The sequence below is a fragment of the Thalassophryne amazonica genome, chromosome 12 (genome assembly GCF_902500255.1).
Source record: "Thalassophryne amazonica chromosome 12, fThaAma1.1, whole genome shotgun sequence".
NCBI classification, from domain to species: domain Eukaryota; kingdom Metazoa; phylum Chordata; class Actinopteri; order Batrachoidiformes; family Batrachoididae; genus Thalassophryne; species Thalassophryne amazonica.
The window spans coordinates 38,151,307-38,171,877 of record NC_047114.1 but is presented as its reverse complement, the minus strand read 5'-3'; the positions used below and the strand labels follow the sequence as shown (position 1 = coordinate 38,171,877).

Genomic DNA, 20,571 nt, shown 5'->3' with positions numbered 1-20,571 from the left:
CCTTCCCAATCGAATCAATCATATAGGGCAGCTTGGAACGACCAATCAAAGCTGCTTCCACTTTCTTGATTTTCCGCTAAACCAGCAGAGTGCCCGCTCCCCACATCAAAAAGCCGGTCACCACCAAGCCGAATATGTACACATCTTCAACGTCCTCCACAGAAAGCATGTAAAGGCACATGACCTGCCATCTCCTCCACGAGTCCATCACGTAACCCATCACATGCGTCCCAGCAGGACAGGTCGGGTCCTCCGCTCCCGAGGGTCTTGTAGAAAAAATAGTGTCAATTGCGTTCAGAGACCACTTTAACAGATCCATTTTTGTCGTTTCCAGAAGAGCAAAGCCGCAGCCTCACAGACAACACGCCACAAAAGCAGGAAAGATAAGGAGGGAGGGAGAAGAGAAAAGTGCGTCCGTCTCGGTCGAGTGCAAGCTGGCCAAGGGTTAGTAAGGTCAGACCTTACTTGTGTGAAGCACCTTGAGGCAACTTAGTTGTGATTTGGCGCTATATAAATGAGAATAAATTGAAAATAAAATTGAAAATCAGACTCAGACGTGCTGCTGTGGCGCTCTGATTCGTCCCCCGTCTTTTATTATGAAATAATGCAGAATTTATGTGGAAATGATTGCTGTACAAAAGCTTCAGATATCTGTCGCTGAGACAGATGAGTGGAGTGCAGTTTGAAGCAGAACCGAGGCGATAACCGAGGCTGCCGACGCTCAGAAATGACATGTTCGGTCGGCGACACCGGATTGATGGACGTCAGAAATCTCAGCTTGCGCTTGTTTATTTATTTATTTTTATTCTGTGCAGCCTCTGTGCTGCAACAACATTCTGGAACTTCAGTCTTTCAAGTGCAATCAGTTAATGCCAAGGTTTAAAACTCACAAAATCCAGACGCACCTGCTAAATTTCTTTTTGCCCTTGATAAATCATGTTGCGTGTGCATGTTGCATACAAGTATATTTCCTCGCAGGATTTTGTGCTCTTAGATTGACAAATCCCAAACTGTATATTCATGAAGGCAAAAACTCTAAACTGACAATACGCATTAGTTTGTGCATTTGTGAGATGCAATCGTTCTTGCACACCGTTAGTAACTCAGCATGGAGGTGTATTTGCCAGTGCACTGGTGTGTGTGCATGTTTTTACACATGCAAACCTTTAGTAAATTAGGCTCACAGTGTTGGAAGAATACTGAGCTTTAATTTGATCCGGTTCCACAGCACTGTGGCTTTCTTTCCTGAGAAATCAATCATTGTAAATTATGAATGAGGAAGGGGAAAAGTAACATCACTGGCTTCCAAAACGTAATATCAATAACTGTTGTAGCAATAATGATCCAGTGTAGAGCATCGACACAAAATCCCAATGCAGGATTTTGCAAGCGAGAAGAGTTTTATTCTTTATTCTGCTTGTCATGTGGGAATCTTTAGTTTGAGTTAAATTCTCATCAAAAGCTAACTACCAGTTCCCAGTTCAAATGCCACCCCTGTCACATTTCTGCATGTAATGTGGAGTTGCATCAGGAAAGAAGGGCATCCAGTGTAAAACATCTGCCAATTCAACATGCAGATCCATCTCGGATTTGCTGTGGCAGCCCGGAGTGAAAACAAGGGAGCAGCTGAAGGGTCTCTCTCTCATTTTGTGATATCACCCATGCTTTATTTGTACAGTACATTACACACATAAAAGCTTGTTTTGTTTCTTAGCCATGTTTTACAGATAGACAGAAATGATCCATTTCTTACCTCCACCACCGAGCTTACGTATGGCTCCAGCTGTGCATTTTTGTTTCTTTCCATTTTAATAAGACAAACTGTTTAAAAGTTTAAATAGATCTTGTGCCCATGCACTGAGTTTCATGAAAATCAGCTGAGAGGGTTTTTTAGTAATGCTCAACGCACAATCAACTAAAAACATACATGAGCAGAAACGGAGTCGACTCGGTGGAGGTAACAGAGATGGAAGCAGACCGTGGCTGTGTGGAAGGTGGTGGACAGATTTTCTCAGACACGCAGTTAGACGTTGACCCACCGTTGACACAGCCGGATTCATCGCTGTGGTCAGGACAGTCGTGGACTTTGTTACATTGCTTGGTGCCATGGATACAAGAACCGTCACCACACTGGAACTCATCAGGCCGACATGTCAGCAGGGCTGTAAGAGGTACACACAGAACAATTATCACCAAAAAAAAGTAAATGATTTAATGTTAAATCTGAGAAACTGCTCTTTTTCTGTTTTAGCTGAGGAAAAAAAATTTTTTTGATTATTTTAATTTTATTTATGTCAAAGACAAGCTGCTTTAAAACATAAACAGACTAGAAATGAGTTTGCTAATGCTAATTAATAAAAAAGATCAAACTAGTTACATCTGGGTAAATTAGGGACAATCCTGTGTAAAGTATATTTACACTGTGTTCTATTGTTAACCAGGCAGTTTATTCTAAACTGTTACGAATGTAGTAAACTTTATTTAATTAAGAAAACAATTAAGCCTAAGTCCATAGGTACACAGGTGTTTTTTAGATATTTTTCTGCCTTTGGTTTAAAAAAAAATAAAATAAAATAATAATCCCGGCCACACAAGCACCATTTTAAGAAATCTCTCTGTACACGTGAACATGCAAAACACAGTGTAAAGTTCTGTAAAGAGCATGGCAAAGCAACAGGTGGAAATATAATAAGAACTGTATAGCCATGTTGGCGAAGAAGCCCCCCCCCCAAAAAAGACAAAAACCCAGTTATCCAGGTCTAAACATAAACACTGAAATGGAATCTTTGAAAAGCTTCACCTTGTAGAACGTTTTGCAATAGTTCAGTGACATAAAAGAGTTTAAAATGCATGTTTTATGTCCTAGCAGGCCTCGGCCCTCCAGAGATCAGATGGAATGTCGCCAGTATGAAGGAGTGCGAGTGCTAAAGATGAGCAACATCCTCTAGAGCCCCTTCACACAGAGTACGAATAAGTACAACTCAGGGAGACTCATGGCAAAACCGTTCGTATGAGCAAACCACGAAAACATTGAGCCGATGGGCAGGCATGCACGATGCCGCTGTGACGGTTTCGTGCATGCGAGAACACAGTGCAAGCAGCTGCGCAATATGGTTACACATTGAACAGCTGCGCTGCTGTAAAAATAAAATACATGCCACCCATGGGATTCGAACCTGCACTTTCCAAAAGCTCTGATTGCCAGTCAGAAACCACTGAGCTATCATCGCTGTCCTGTAAAAGGTGCAGGAAAATGCCTGATATCAAGAAGGACATGGACATATTAAAAAAAAAAAATAAAACCACACACCATATAAAAACACCACATTTTATTGAATCCCTCTTATCAAGCGGGCAATACAAGTATGATCTGTCTGTTCCTCTGTAGATGACCTATGGTCACAGACGTACAGTCATAAAATGATATGAATGAGAAACAGTGCACTCTTATCATGTCCACATTTGCTGGTGGCATGTCCAGTCACCCCGCGTGCGTGTCCTGCCCGACACGTATGTCTTGAGGATGAGATGCTGCAGGACAGATGCCACGTCATGTGGAACAGAGCTCATGTGGGTGATGTGACATTCAAATCGCCCGCTGCGTGTTATGATCTGGATCACCTGGGGTAGCCTGCCGCTCATTGCAGCCAATTGCAACAGCGATATTATCAGTTATCAAGTTGTTCACCAATGAATAGGGCTTTATACACCCTGAAGAAAACCATACACCCTTCGGCCTTCAGCCTCAGGGTGTATGGTTTTCTGAAGGGTGTAAAAAGCCATATTCATTGGTAAAACAACTTTTTTCCTTCCCACTGTAGCCAAGTGCTTGCTCACAGGGGGTCGTTTTGACCGTTGGGGTTTTACATAATTATTGTATGGCCTTGCCTTACAATATAAAGCGCCTTGGGGCAACTGTTTGTTGTGATTTGGCGCTATATAAAAAAATTGATTGATTGATTGATTGATTGATTGATAATGATTTTATCATATACCTATAAATGATAAATGTTGTATGGATTTCTGAAGAGTGTAAAAAGCCATATTCATTGGTGAACAACTTGATAACAATTTTATCATGTACAGTGGTCCCTCGTTTTCGCGGGAGTTACGTTCTAAAAATAACTCGCGATAGGCGAAATCCACGAAGTAGTCAGTGTTATTTTTTAGAATTATTATAGATGTTTTAAGGTTGTAATACCCCTCACTACACACTTTATACAGTTTTCTCAAACAGGCATGAACATTTTCTCACTTTTCTCTCCTGTGTAAACGCTCAAAGTTCAAACCTTGTGACTCACAAGGTCACAATAGTGACTCACCAGTATTTCACAGTTCCTCTGACCGCGCCTCTTTGTTGTGGCGCTGCTCCGCTGTCCGGATTGGTTGATTACTCGGGTGGTATGAAAAATATTACCCGTCCGCGAAAAGGGTATATTGCCATTTATTCTTTAGTGTTTTATCCAATCATACTGGCGTATCATTTATAGGTATATGATAAATGTCTGGATAACTGGCTTGGGAACGCCTTGGGGTTCCCCCGGAGGAGCTGGTGGATGTGTTTGTGGATCGGGAGGTCTGGGCGGCTTTGCTTGAGCTGCTGCCCCCGCGACCCGAGTCCGGATAAAGCGGAAGAAAATGGATGGATGGATGATAAATGTTTTTATGACTGCAAGCAGATACACATGCGTCACAGTGGGCAGCTGTTAGTTCATGTCCGTCCAAACACGGTATGTGTTCCCCAGCTGTGACGTCCAGAACCACAGGTCTCTGATCCACAGATGACGTCCAGAACCACAGATCTTGAGACTAGAGGATCCTCAGTTTAAATCCCAGCCTGACCGGAAAATCACTAAGGACTCTTGAGCAAGGTCCTTAATCCCTAGTTGCTCCCGTTGTGTAGTGGGCGCCTTGCATGGCAGCAGGCTGACATCGGGGTGAATGTGAGGCACTGATGTGTAAAGTGATTTGAGCATCTGATGCAGATGGAAAAGTGCTATATAAATGCAGTCCATTTACCATTTACTTCCACTGTGGTCTTCAATAAAATAAAATAAGAGGATAAATCCTCATGGCACAGCTCCTCCACTGCCGGACAGGACTCATCCATCCCGCTGATGTACATGCACTGCGGGTCGGAGTTGGCCCGGCTGTAGAGCCGTGTGGCTGGAGCCTGCTGGACTTGCTTGGTCTCTTCCAGAAGCAGTGTTCCTCTCTGATCATATAAAAGAAAAAGTGTCTCTCCTCGCATATGCCATTTGCAAGCTGTCACAGCTCAGTGAGATAGTACACTAAGGGAGACAAAATGCACTTCCACCTGGCTCCACCTAATGTAAGTGCCTCAACACACTACAGAACGGTGTTGTAAAGTCCGTTTGGACAAAGTGAGGTACAAACTACAGCAATAAGGACCTCACATGCTTATTTGTTAAGGTCTGGGAGCATGCGCTGCTTTTACATCCATGATGTCATGGAACTGCCTTAGGTCCTGAATGGCAACCACCAGACAACCGATCCATTCCCACCCCATGTATCAGTAAATATCTATGTGCTATGCAAAGTGTTAGCATCCCCTTGGCCTTCCCCAGCCACTGGAATCTCAACACTGGGGCATCTATGTGCTGGGTAATGTGCAGCGAAACGGGCCACATGGCCAAACTGTCAAAGCTGAAGCTCCCTCACAATGCAAGTGATACTCCTCATCTGAGTCTCTGTAAGTAGCCATTTGTCTGACACAACGTCATTCCAGTAGTACCCAAAAATTCACCAAAGAGAACTAACCACTACAGACCTTACTACTAGACTGACTTGGCTCACCACTTAGTATCCAGCTCTCACAACCATTTGGGATTCCGCCACAAACCACTGAGCACCAACACAACGTTTAGGACTAAGCAGAACTAAACACTGCTAATGAATAATGTTTGAACTTTTGGGAGTTACTTGTTTAGTTTGTGAATACACAAAGAAGTCAAATCCATTTAAAACTAAAACATTAATCAATTAACTGTAAAAGCATAGCTGACAGATTAACTGATAATGAAAATAATCAGTGAGGTGTGTAGTTCCATCCATTCACTAGCCATGTTTGGCTCTTTCCAGCACAGCGGCAGTTAACACATGGCTGTGTGATGAATGAGTTTCAATATAGTCACCCAAAGATTGAGGCTGCACAAAGCCACCCTGAATTTCAGCACCGCCCATGCAGATAAGCTTTTCATCAATGGAGTGTGGTACATTCAACAAACTCCTCTCCAAAGCACACTAAAATGAAATATATACTGTCTATGACTGGGAGGGATGGTATTTAGTGCTATCACAAGATGAGCGGGAATGTAATAGAGGTAGAGGTGCTGCCGCATAGCCCACAGACACACAAGCATCCATACAGAGAGAAGCTCTGATATCAACAGAGATCAGAGTGTCTGTGGTTGAAAACTGAGTGTAAAATCTGTGATTTGTTTTTGCATAGACAGCGATAATGAAGGTGCATATATGGGTTACATGGTGACTTCAGGTCAATTACTTTGCTGTGCCTGCAGCTGCCTCCAGGTTTCCCTGTTGATGCAGGGAATCATTTGGCTAAAAAAAAAGCATCCACTCTCTTGTGATTGTCACTTATATGACACCAAAGTGTGACAGCCTGTTCTGATGTGTGTGGTGCACATGTGGATAATAAACACTGGGACAGTATGGATCTCACACTCAGTGAAATGAGAGTTTCTGGGCTTCCCCATCCCAGACAGGTCAACAGGGAAACCTGATTTATCACAAGCCTCATTAGAAACATGCAAAAAAAAAAAAAAAAAAAAAAAAAAAAAAAAAATCAACCAAAGGACAATGGAATATTCAGAAAATAAGTAATGGACTAATAATTATAATAATGATTGCAAAATAGCGATTAGTTGCAGTCCTAACTCACATCATTGTGGGCCTGAAGAGAGCAAAGTACCACACAGTTCTTCCTAGTGTGTTTTCATTGGCTTTAATAACTGTCCATGAGGTTGTGTTTTCACGTGTATGTTCATTTCCACTGCTAATAGAGTGACGCACTATTTAGACATCCACAATCCCTTGCTTCAGTCTTGATTTCATACTGGCTTTCTCACATTCAGTACCTGAGTTTGATCTCCATTTGCCAACCCATGACACCTTATTGTGTTATCCAGATAGTCTAGCGACTTCTGAGCTGTCTACCTAATACGTATGCTCTCTGTGTTTTGAAACTTTAGCTGTTTATCTGGATCATCCATTTGCTGCTGCCCTCATGGACCATAGTGTTGAATGGACTGCTCATCCTGTTGTTTGATGACCCCAGTTCCACTCACCTCAAATAAAGATTGTATAATCTTTTCATTTGTGTGTTTCTGTGCTCTGGGGTTCTCTATTTTTCCAGAGTTGTTACAGCGAACAGACCACTCTATAGCTTGAGCATGAGTTGGACACGGCACACTTATTATGCCTGGGTCCAGTCTATTAAACTTACTTAGTCGACTACAGTTAGTCATCCAACATTATCCGTCTAATCACCGTTTCCCATCGATGGTTAAACTTGTAGATTAGCCGTCTTATGTTAGCCAATGCTTTTTAAGGGCCTAACAGCCTTGCGCATGCCGTTGCCAAGAGACGGCTCCAATTTTGTTTACTTCTGGGTTGGTTGTTGTCATGAACTATCCAGTCTTTGTTTCATTAACTGGCTTTATTAACATTTACGGACACATACGAACTGCAGAATGATGTACTTACAACTCAGCTATGCCACACGGCTTCCTGGAGTGGCAGAGTGGAGGCCGAGGTGGGGTGGAGGTGGGGACAAAAACACAAAGGAGGGGTAGGGGTGGGGGGGCATGCGTTATGTGTGCATCTGAGTTCATATCAGTCTCTGTCCATGTGTGCGTAGCGTCTGTAGGGGAGGGCAAATGGAGAGGGAGCCAAATGCTTCACCAAGGCCGTTGAAATCCTTCTGGAGGAAAACAGCGGGGCATTTCGACCTTCGGTAGCTGATAAGGCTGCCACGTTTAGGGTTAGACAGAGAGACACAGAATTCCAATACGGCCTCTCTTTAACCATCCAGAGCGAACTGTGAAAAACATTTCATGCTTGAAATTGTTTTTGGAATTCAAAAATTAAAAAATACAGTGATGAAGGTGAGGTCTGAAAAAAGGGTGATTTTTATTTATTTATTGAAGATATTTGTGGGCTGTGAACCAGCTCAGTTGTGCAATTTTTCAAAAATCAACATACGCTGTAACTAAGTTTGCTCTCAAAGTGCTCTTCTGGTGCAGTTTGGGAGTTTCATTGAAAGTACTTATTTACATTGGTCTAATGGGAAATTGTGGTTTCCTTTGCTGGAATCACTTTACAAAATCATAAATATACACTGTGAGAAACTAAAAAATAGCTGTAACAAATTACATCAATTTTTTTAAGTTGATCCAAAGTAGTATTTTTTTCAGTGTGTGTGAACAAGCTCAGTTCAAAATCAATGAAAAAAAAAAATAAAACTTACAGAGAAAAATGGCCAAATGTTTGATAAAATCTTAACTCAGCAACACGGGGTGTCCAGACAATACATTCTGAGTGCTGGTTTCGCAGACCGAATGGTCCGCCCCTAGAAATTAGTCCGCCCTGCCTCCACTGTGCATGCGTCATTTCGGAGCTCAGCAGCTTGTCTGAGGCTGAGTCTTTTCACCCAAAGCCATCAAATAGATTAATGGAATTATCCATCAGATGACAAGGTAAAAACTCTTAAATCATTCTAAACTTAATTTTAAGCAGAAACAGAGCCGTTTTAAGCAGAAACGAGGTGATACTCAGTGAGGCTTTGAAATGACCGACACGCAGTGAACGCATCAGCTAGCAGCTCGTGAAGCTGTAGTCTGATCGCTTCCTCTGTCTTTTATGATGAAATATTGCTGAATTTATGTGGACATGATTGTTGTACAAAAGCTTCAGATATCTGTCGCTGAGATAGATTATGACTGGAGTGCGGTTTTAAGCAGAAACGAGGTGATAAGCATTGTTGCCATCTGAACGGTCCCCCTAAATATCAGTCCGCCCTCCCTTCACTGCACATGCATCATTAGCCATGGTTCACTGCTTATCACCTCATTTTGAGCAGCTGATAAATGGAGAAAATGTGAAAGAAAAAAGGCTGAATGATGTGAAAAGAGTAAATCGGGAAGTGCAAACGATTAGTAAGGATGAAGTGAGGGCAGCTATGAAGAGGGTGAAGAGTGGAAAGGCAGTTGGTCCACATGACATTTCAATGGAGGCATGGAAATGTCTATGAGAGACAGCAGTGGAGTTTCTAACCAGATTGTTTAATAAAATCTTGGAAAGTGAGAGGAAGCCAGAGGAGTGGAGACGAAGTGTGTTGGTTCCTATTTTTAAGAACAAGGGTGATGTGCAGAGCTACAGTAACTACAGAAACATAAAGTTGATCAGCCACAGCACAAAGCTATGGCAAAGAGTAGTAGAAGGTAGGCTTAGAAAACAGATTAAGATCTTTGAGCAGCAATATGGTTTCATGCCAACAAAAAGCTCTACAGATCCAATGTTTGCTCTGATAGTACTGATGAAGACCTATAGAGAAGGCCAGAAGGAGCTATATTGTGTGCTTGTGGATTTAGAGAAAGCTTTTCACAGGGTGCCAAAAGAACAGTTGTGGTATTGTATGAGGAAATCTGGATTGGCAGAGAAGTATGTGAGGGTGGTGCAGGACATGTACAAGGGTAGTGTGACAGCGATGAGATGTGCAGTAGGAATTACAGATTCATTCAAGGTAGAGGTGGGATTACACCAAGGATCAGCTTTGAGTCCTTTTTTGTTCACAATGGTGATGGACAGGTTGACAGATGAGATCAGACAGGAGTCTCCATGGACTATGACAGAGGTATTTAACTCCAGTCCTTGAGAGCCGGTATCCTGCAACTTTTAAATGTGTCTCTGGTCCAACACACCTGAATAAAATGGCTGAATTACCTCCTCAGTATGCAGTCACGTTCTCCAGAGTGCTGCTAATGACCTCATTAATTGACTCAGGTGTGTTGAAGCAGAGACACATTTAAAAGTTGCAGGACACCGGCCCTCAAGGATTGACGATGAATACCCCCGGACTATGATGTTTGCAGATGACATTGTGGTCTGCAGTGAGAACAGAGAGCAAGTTGAGTCTAGCTTGGATATCTGGAGATATGCTCTGGAGAGCAGAAGAATGAAAGTCAGTAGGAGCAAGACTGAGTACATGTGTGTGAATGAGAGGGAGCCCAGTGGAATAGTGCAGTTACAAGGAGTAGAAGTGGTAAAAGTAGATGAGTTTAAATAGATGGAGTCAACTGTCCAAAGCAATGGAGAGTGTGGTAGAGAGATAAAGAAGAGAGTGCAGGCAGGATGGAGTGGGTGGAGAAAGGCAGCAGGAGTGATTTGTGACCGAAGGATATCTGCAAGAGTGAAGGGGAAAGTTTACAAAACCATAATGGAGACCAGCTATATTGTACGGCTTAGAGACGGTGGCACTAACAAAAAGACAGGAGGCAGAGCTAAAGTTGATGACGATGGACAGGATTAGGAATGAACATACCAGAGGGCCAGCTCAGGTGGGATAGTTTGGAGACAAAGTCAGAGAGGTGAGATTGAGAGGGTTTGGATGTGCAGAGGAGGGACCCAGGGTATACAGGGAGAAGGATGCTGAGGATGGAGCCACCAAGCAAAGAGGAGGTTTATGGATGTGGTGAGGACATGCAGGTGTGGTTGATCTGACAGTTGGAAGATACAGAGGGCAGGGCGAAATGGAAACAATTGATGTGCTGTGGTGACCCCTAACAGGAGCAGCCAAAAGAAGAAGTTTGTTAAAATCTTAGTATTCATACAGTTCAGAGATGCACATATAACAACAGACTGATCAAGTATGCAGGTATTGTCATTCTGCAGCTCAAATCTATACAATTCACAAGCAAATATAATTAAAACTTTACTGAAATCTTTCTATTGGCATAACTCATCGTGTTTTACAAGAGAATGTTTCATCTCTGACAGACATGAATACATTCTAAAAAATTAACCACTGTCTCAACGGAAAACAAGTGATGTAATAATTTGCATACATTTTTAAGTTATTTCAACTTAGGTAGAGAAGTCTTGTGGCATTAAGTTGAAATAACCAAGTTCGGACCCGGGGGCGTTTGGGGGCGACGCCCCCTCACGTCATCAACCTCGCCCCCTCAGATGTTAGAGTTATCAAAAAAATAAAAAAGGAAAAGAAATACTGGAAAATATAGCAAAATATTAGTTATTCAATAATATCATGTATTTAACAAATAAACCAAATTAATTAACTAAAGTAATTAATTTTAAAACAAACGGATATGGCGTGTGTCTGTGTTCAAGCGATTTGATAGGTTGAGGGTTGCGCTTGTCAGTGCGACAGAGGGCGGTGCATTTCCAACGCGTCGTGACATCAGACGCGCCGCTTCGGAAGTGGCAAGGGGTTTTGAAAAAAAAAAAAAAAAAAGGGGGGCAGAGATTGTGGCCACGTCACACTCTGGCTGTTTCCACAATCTGTAAAAAGTTCAGCGATCGCCATCTTGAATTTGCGTTGCCTGAACCACAAAAAAACTTTAAAAAACAGCAGTAGAACGATTCTCCCATCACCCTGCTGGGAGAAGCTTTTTTTCAGCTACTTTTCGGAGTGACACCGGCCGAGGGAGGACTGACGAATTGGTGGGATATTGATCGAACCGCGACAGCGGGCAGACCCGCACGGAGAAGCCGGCCTTCAGGCATCATCACTGGGCAGAGCGATCCAGGCCGCCGGGGTGATGGAACAAACCCACTCAGTCCGAAATCTCCCACTTTTTGGATATATGCGAAGTCCCAGTTTGCCCAACAGAGTCTAGTTCTGCAGCTTTACTGAGGTGAAAATAATGTAAAAATAAAACGTGACGTTTACTGAACTGTGAAGGTTTAATGATCGGCTAATGTTAGTGTAGCTTTTTAGCACAGTTGATCTGAGTGAACACTTTAATTTCTAAATGGTTCAGTCTTTTTTATTTTTACCAAATAAAGCTACAGCTTTTTTCAGACAGCACAAAAGCTCAACTTTAAATAAGTTATTTTTTCGGGCATTTTTTCCATCTACACTCAACAAAAATATAAACGCAACACTTTTGGTTTTGCTCCCAGATGAACTCAAAGATCTAAAACTTTTTCCACATACACAATATCACCATTTCCCTCAAATATTGTTCACAAACCAGTCGAAATCTGTGATAGTGAGCACTTCTCCTTTGCTGAGATAATCCATCCCACCTCACAGGTGTGCCATATCAAGATGCTGATTAGACACCATGATTAGTACACAGGTGTGCCTTAGACTGCCCACAATAAAAGGCCACTCTGAAAGGTGCAGTTTTATCACACAGCACAATGCCACAGATGTTGCAAGATTTGAGGGAGCGTGCAACTGGCATGCTGAAAGCAGGAATGTCAACCAGAGCTGTTGCTCGTGTATTGAATGTTCATTTCTCTACCATAAGCCGTCTCCAAAGGCGTTTCAGAGAATTTGGCAGTACATCCAACCAGCCTCACAACCGCAGACCACGTGTAACCACACCAGCCCAGGACCTCCACATCCAGCATGTTCACCTCCAAGATCGTCTGAGACCAGCCACTCAGACAGCTGCTGAAACAATCGGTTTGCATAACCAAAGAATTTCTGCACAAACTGTCAGAAACTGTCTCAGGGAAGCTCATCTGCATGCTCGTCGTCCTCATCGGGGTCTCGACCTGACTCCAGTTCGTCGTCGTAACCGACTTGAGTGTGCAAATGCTCACATTCGCTGGCATTTGGCACGTTGGAGAGGTGTTCTCTTCACGGATGAATCCCGGTTCACACTGTTCAGGGCAGATGGCAGACAGCGTGTGTGGCGTCGTGTGGGTGAGCGGTTTTCTGATGTCAATGTGGTGGATCGAGTGGCCCATGGTGGCGGTGGGGTTATGGTATGGGCAGGCGTCTGTTATGGACGAAGAACACAGGTGCATTTTATTGATGGCATTTTGAATGCACAGAGATACCGTGACGAGATCCTGAGGCCCATTGTTGTGTCATACATCCAAGAACATCACCTCATGTTGCAGCAGGATAATGCATGGCCCCATGTTGCAAGGATCTGTACACAATTCTTGGAAGCTGAAAATGTCCCAGTTCTTGCATGACCGGCATACTCACCGGACATGTCACCCATTGAGCATGTTTGGGATGTTCTGGACCGGCGTATACGACAGCGTGTACCAGTTCCTGCCAATATCCAGCAACTTCACACAGCCATTGAAGAGGAGTGGACCAACATTCCACAGGCCACAATTGACAACCTGGTCAACTCTATGCGAATGAGATGTGTTGCACTGCATGAGGCAAATGGTGGTCACACCAGATACTGACTGGTATCCCCCCCCCCCAATAAAACAAATCTGCACCTTTCAGAGTGGCCTTTTATTGTGGACAGTCTAAGGCACACCTGTGCACTAATCATGGTGTCTAATCAGCATCTTGGTATGGCACACCTGTGAGGTGGGATGGATTATCTCAGCAAAGGAGAAGTGCTCACTATCACAGATTCAGACTGGTTTGTGAACAATATTTGAGGGAAATGGTGATATTGTATATGTGGAAAAAGTTTTAGATCTTTGAGTTCATCTCATACAAAATGGGAGCAAAACCAAAAGTGTTGCGTTTATATTTTTGTTGAGTGTATATATATATATATATATATATATCCTATTTCCATGACAAAAACTCCTGTAACAGTGGAATGTGCCGTTCATTTCCAAACTGAACGGTGTGTTGATCCGGGACATCGTCTGACTACCACAGAAATTACAGAAGACGTGGACATCAGCACTTTTCGGCACACAGAAATTCGCGCGTCGGGATGGAGCCGCATGGCGCAAAGCAACGCCGTGATGAAGCCTCACAGGACATGTTCTGGCATGTCCCGCTCATCCACAATTTCTCGGATAGTCACACGACTGAAAAGCCACCGAAAGCCATCTGAAAGCCATCTGAAAGCCGTCCTGTGAGACCAACACGGAGGTCCTTTTGTCCTGCGCCATGAGCGGCTCCGTGGCGCATCCCTCCGCTTCTCTTTCCATGACAAAAACTCCTGTAACAGTGGAATGTGCCGAAAAAGTGCTGATGTCCACATCTTCTGCCATTTCTGTGTAAGTCAGATGATGTCCCGGATCAACAAAGCCTTCACTTTGGAAATGATCTGGTTGTTTCAGCGGGGTTTCAGCCTGTCAATCGGCGCTCACAGTGCGCCGCGCTCTCAGCCGCTGTGGGCGGTCTTTAAACTGGCTGGAGCACTCCTTAATCTGTGTAATCCCCATAAAATCCACCTTGAAAGCCATCTGAATTTTCCAAATGGTGTCCACCTGGAGGTCTCTCACAGTTTCTGGAAAAAATTTCTGCAAAGCTCCAAATCGTTCAGACATTTTATTCGCAATAAAAATCCGACGAGAGGGGTGGACCACTGCTCACACAAAGCCTGCTCACAGGCGAATGACGCAACCGACAGGCGTGAAAAAAGTCATGCATGCGCACGAAGGTTCAAGCTTGGCTGATGCAATCACACGTGATTCAAATCCATATGGTTTTTGCAAAAAATAAAAAGGTCAGATAGTTTATTAACAGACCTCTTATTTGCACAAAAACAACAAAGTTTATCAGTCTGAACATTAAATATCTTGTCTTTGTGGTTTATTCAATTGAATATAGGTTGAAGATGATTTGCAAATCATTGTATTCTGTTTTTATTTACATTTTACACAACATCCCAAATTAATTGGAATTGGGGTTGTAAATGACTAATCAAAAATCACCTTGATCTGGTTGATTCCGGTTGGATTTAAACAGAGATTTTATCAACAAGGTGGATTTATCAGTGTGGAAAAGTCGCAGTCTCGGAAACATCACTGAAACGGGGCGTGTGTTTTCTCCAGGCTGAGAATGACGTGCATGCCCAGCTGCTTTACTCTACTCAGTGTGATTTTACTGCAACTGCATTGAAATTAACATAGTTATCACTTTAAAAGCAAGTCGCCACGACACAAAATCACTCTTACGTCAACTTTGCATTTAATCTGCAGTTCACCTTACTGCGTAATCAATTACATCACTATCAGAGATGGAGGACTGATTTCTGTTTTCCCAAAAAATACATCCATCTGCCAAAACCAAAAAAAAAATAATAATAACGCAATGCTAAAATGCCCTCGGCCATGTGAGCATAAAAATAGGAAACAGAATCTGACCTTTTGACCTCTTAAAATAGGTCAAGGTTAGCCATTTTGAACATGTCCAAGGTCAGTGTCCCAAGAATGTTCCCTGTGAATTTGAAGACCTTGGCAGTAATAGGAATGGACTTATGCTGAACACAGACAGATGAACGGACAGACGGACAGACGGACGGACGCAAAACTTTCACAATACCCATAGCCATATTTTGGCCTTGGGTAAAAAACCAAACAAAAGAGTAATCCAGGAATACAACGGAAAACATTCATCTCTGAAAATAACAATGTAAACCTGCCAAGCTTGATCATGTGTGTGTGCTCAGCCACCTGTGTAGCTAAACAACCTGTAAGACAATTCCAAGGAACCACTGATCCTGACAAACAGGTCGAGGGTCAATTGATGCAAAAGAAAGAACAGAATCTTTCTTGTTTGGCACTATTTCAACCTCAACTTCAGCATCGTTAAGCACAAAGGGGTTTTTCTGCAAAATATGTAGCAGTTTTTCTTAACGAGCAAACAGCCGCTGAGTCCTTGATATAAAAATGCTGATTTTAAATGGGACCCTCTACTTTGAGGTTCTTTTGGGAAGAATGGTAAATTCCTGATTCTAAGTGCTATCCTTGTTAGTCAAAAGGAAATAAACACTTCAAAAATAACATAATACAGTGTTTCCCAAGAATGGGGGAAGTGAAATCACTATCTACTCGGGGGGGGAAAAAAAAATCTCTTGTATGAAGTTTGCTCCAGTTATTAATAGGCTAAGGATCACAGCTGTGCTCCTAAATGCTCAGCTGTGCACAATGATAATTTATGCACAGCAGCAGAGCAAAGAATACTTGCATGTCTACAATATATATAAAACTCTTAATAAGGTCTTTGTCATTGACATAGCTGAGTTTACAAATATAATGTTGTGACTGAGCTGTCAATTTACTATATTAAAAAGAAGAAAATCTCATAGAGTCCCCGAGGTCCATTAGTGCAGGTGATTATCTCTGGATTGCACAGCTTGAAGTGGATGAGAGTCTACAACTCCACCAGTCAAAAGCATCTCACAGTTGTGCTCAAAAGTTGACATACCCTGACAGAATTTTTGATTTTTTATTTGGCCATTTTTCAGAGAATATGAATGATAACACAAAACCTTTTTTTTTCCCACTCTGACCGTGGTTTGGTTCCAACGGAATCCCTCATTTTCCACCTGTTAATTGGAGTTTTTACACTGATGATTGTCATTCTCAGTCCCTTGGATATCTTTTTTTATATGCCTTTCATGTTTTGTACAGTCCAATTACCTTTGCTTCGACAATTTGCTTGCTTTTCCTATGACTCAAAAACCACAAATGTCAGTGCAGCACTGGATGAAAGATGCAAGGGTCTGTCAGGAGCACAGAAACTCACTGACCTTGTATACACAAACACTGATTACAAGCAAACAAATCACAGGTGAGGATGTTTAACTTTTGTAGCCATTTAAACCAGTTTGTGTCAACTTGTATGCATGTTATCAGGCCAAAATCACCAGGGTATATAAACTTTTGATCAGGGTAATTTGGGTAGTTTCTGTTGTCATTATGATTTAAAAAGAGCAAACACAGTTGTTTGACAATAAATGGCTTCACACAACCACTAACTATGAGTGGAAAAAAAAAGGTTTTGGTATTATCATTCATATTCCCTGAAAAATGGACAAAAAAATAAAAAATTCTGTCAGGGTATGTAAACGTTTGAGCATAACTGTACTTCCTCAGACAAGGCTAGTACCCATTTACAGCTGGCTGGACCCAAACAATGTAGATTAAGTGTCTTGTCCAAGGACACAGACATGAACAGGATTCTGATACAGGTCAACAGACTGGCAGGCCAACTCCTCATCCACCCAGTTTCCACCTCTAGTTACTATTACTTTGATTTACTATCTACTGTCTTTCTATATACTATCAGATGTTAAAGTTTAAGAAAAACAAATACTATGAATACAGGAATCGCTTCATAGCATCGCATGACAGAAATGGATTCTGTGGTGTGTGATGATAAAGGAGAGCAAACAAACTGATGAAGATTTGCGTGATGATGAGCTCATTCAACAAGAATAAAAATAAAGTACTGCAGTGAATACACAGTTCAGTAAAAAAGTTAAGTACTATCAGTCATCTTCATTTCCAAATTGTTTGGCTGCTTCAGTGTTGCACTCAGCTTGTGAAATGTTTTCAAGGGCAAAACCAAAAGGGAATTTCTGGGTTTTTGCACTTGTCAACAATGATGTATTTACTGAATAATTTGGGCAAAAATATATTCTTTATTGTGCTCAAACTTGTGTACTGTATGTGCACCTTGAAATAATACTCAGTGCTGCTAAAAGCTTTGTTAGTCTTCCAAACATGATGATCTGGTGACATCGTCCTGACCAGAACAGTTGTGCAATTTAGCCAAATTTTCTTGAAACCCATGTGACTGAAATCTGTAGTATCCTTCCAAGATCCAATTCCCTGTGCTACACTTGTTCATACCCACACTTTGAAAAAGATGAATCCAGAAAATTGGGCAGGGCCTAGTTGTGTGGAGTTTGCATGTTCGCCCCGTGTGTTGTAGTGTGGACCTGTGGGCTGTTTTTTGGAGCTTCTTTCTAAGGTTTTTCCTCTCGTTGTCTGTGGGTGCGTGTGTGAGAGAATGTGGATGTGTGTGAGCGTGCGTGTGCCTGTCTGCCGTGGGTGCGAGTGTGCATGATTCTGTCGTCCTGCGTTTTTACCCCCTTCTCTGTGCGTGCTCAGGCGTGGGTGTGGATGAGCGCGCATCCCGTCTGTCTTTCTGGTGGATGTATGAGTAAATGTGTGTGTTGCGCTGCTCCTCCGGGAGCCTCCTTCTTCCTTTGTCTCTACATGTGTGCGAGAGAGTGGTGACACTCCTGTCCTGCCGTCTCCTTTTCTCCCTCTGCTTACAGTTGCCATGGAGTCCAGCCAGTTGTGTGCGTCACCTGTCATTTTCCTCCTGGTTCTGATTTTTCTTACATGTTCGTCTGTGATGTTGGCTGTCTTTTGGTTAAACTTTCACTTGTTGCTCCTGGTTGATCCGCGCTCGGTTCTCTGCCGAGTGGAGTTTGACAGCTGTCATGCGAGGGCCCCCGCTCCCTCATGCATCTAGTGTTTAAGTCTTCTGGGGTTTTCATGTCTTTTATTTCTCCTTCTCCTTTCCGTGATTGGATTTTGTTCTCTACCACGTTAGTTTCTTCATGTTCAGGTTTTATTTTCCTGGGCTGTCTGTGTAGATTGTTTCTTGTGCACTCAGTTTCCTTCCGCGTACGCCCTCTGTTCCGCTCATTATGTCCAACTGTGTGTAATTTGGTTTCGGCTTTCTAAGCCACGCCTTTGTGTTTGTTAGTGCCGGCCAATTAGATGTTTCACACAGGTTCTCCTCCACATGTCCTGTTTTCTACCTCAGTTGTTTGTAAGTAATTCACACTGTCCCTTTGGACAGTTGATTTTTGTTATTTGGTTGTCACTTTGTTAGTCTTTACAACCATTTAGATTTTGGCTTATAGAAGACTTTATTTTCTTCCTCACTGTCTCCCTTTTTGATGGTCGCCTTGAATTGCTCCTTATTTTCCTGTTTACTTTTTGATCTCAGTCACACAGGGTTTAAGATATTTGGTGAACGCTTTTGTCTTTTGGAGTTTGTCCTGTTTTTGAGTTTTTGGATTTGATGTGTTTTTTGGCTACCTGCATTTGGGGTCAAAACCTGCCTTCTTTGGGGTCTAAACCATAACACCGTGTTCGTGTTGGTTCTCCTCCCATGTCCAAAGACATGAAGATTAAATGAATTAGTGACTCTAAATAGACTGTAGGTGTGACTGAGAGTGTGAATGTGTTTGTCTACAACCCCTGGCAATAATTATGGAATCACCGGCCTCGGAGGATGTTCATTCAGTTGTTTAATTTTGTAGAAAAAAAGCAGATCACAGACATGACACAAAACTAAAGTCATTTCAAATAGCAACTTTCTGGCTTTAAGAAACACTATAAGAAATCAGGAAAAATAATTGTGGCAGTCAGTAACGGTTACTTTTTAGACCAAGCAGAGGGAAAAAAATATGGAATCACTCAATTATGAGGAAGAAATTATGGAATCACCCTGTAAATTTTCTTCCCCAAAACTAACAGCTGCATCAAATCAGATCTGCTCGTTAGTCTGCATCTAAAAAGGAGTGATCACACCTTGGAGAGCTGTTGCACCAAGTGGACTGACATGAATCATGGCTCCAACACAAGAGATGTCAATTGAAACAAAGGAGAGGATTATCAAACTCTTAAAAGAGGGTAAATCATTACGCAATGTTGGAAAAGATGTTGGTTGTTCACAGTCAGCTGTGTCTAAACTCTGGACCAAATACAAACAACATGGGAAGGTTGTTAAAGGCAAACATACTGGTAAACCAAGGAAGACATCAAAGCGTCAAGACAGAAAACTTAAAGCAATATGTCTCAAAAATCGAAAATGCACAACAAAACAAATGAGGAACAAATGTGAGGAAACTGGAGTCAACGTCTGTGGCCGAACTGTAAGAAACCGCCTAAAGGAAATGGGATTTACATACAGAAAAGCTAAAGGAAAGCCATCATTAACACCTAAACAGAAAAAAACAAGGTTACAATGGGCTAAGGAAAAGCAATCGTGGACTGTGGATGACTGGATGAAAGTCATATTCAGTGATGAATCTCGAATCTGCATTGGGCAAGGTGATGATGCTGGAACTTTTGTTTGGTGCTGTTCCAATGAGATTTATAAAGATGACTGCCTGAAAAGAACATGTAAATTTCCACAGTCATTGATGATATGGGGCTGCATGTCAGGTAAAGGCACTGGGGAGATGGCTGTCATTACATCATCAATAAATGCACAAGTTTACATTGATATTTTGGACACTTTTCTTATCCCATCAATTGAAAGGATGTTTGGGGATGATGAAATCATTTTTCAAGATGATAATGCATCTTGCCATAGAGCAAAAGCTGTGAAAACATTCCTTGCAAAAAGGCACATAGTGTCAATGTCATGGCCTGCAAATAGTCCGGAGCTTAATACAATTGAAAATCTTTGGTGGAAGTTGAAGAAAATGGTCCATGACAAGGCTCCAACCTGCAAAGCTGATCTGGCAACAGCAATCAGAGAAAGTTGGAGCCAGATTGATGAAGAGTACTGTTTGTCACTCATTAAGTCCATGCCTCAGAGACTGCAAGCTGTTATAAAAACCAGAGGTGGTGCAAAAAAATACTAGTGAT

At 42.3% G+C, this 20,571-nt stretch overlaps 1 protein-coding gene across 3 annotated transcripts in view; it reads right to left on the bottom strand.

Moving 5' to 3' along the window:
* LOC117521521 (low-density lipoprotein receptor-related protein 8-like) overlaps nt 1–20,571 on the bottom strand; it is a 445,771-nt gene that overhangs the window by 149,810 nt on the left and 275,390 nt on the right. For all 3 annotated transcript variants that reach the window (XM_034182837.1, XM_034182839.1, XM_034182838.1), the window contains exon 6: nt 2,040–2,162. In XM_034182837.1, coding sequence (XP_034038728.1) covers nt 2,040–2,162 — 123 coding nt within the window. The remainder of the gene's footprint in view (nt 1–2,039; nt 2,163–20,571) is intronic.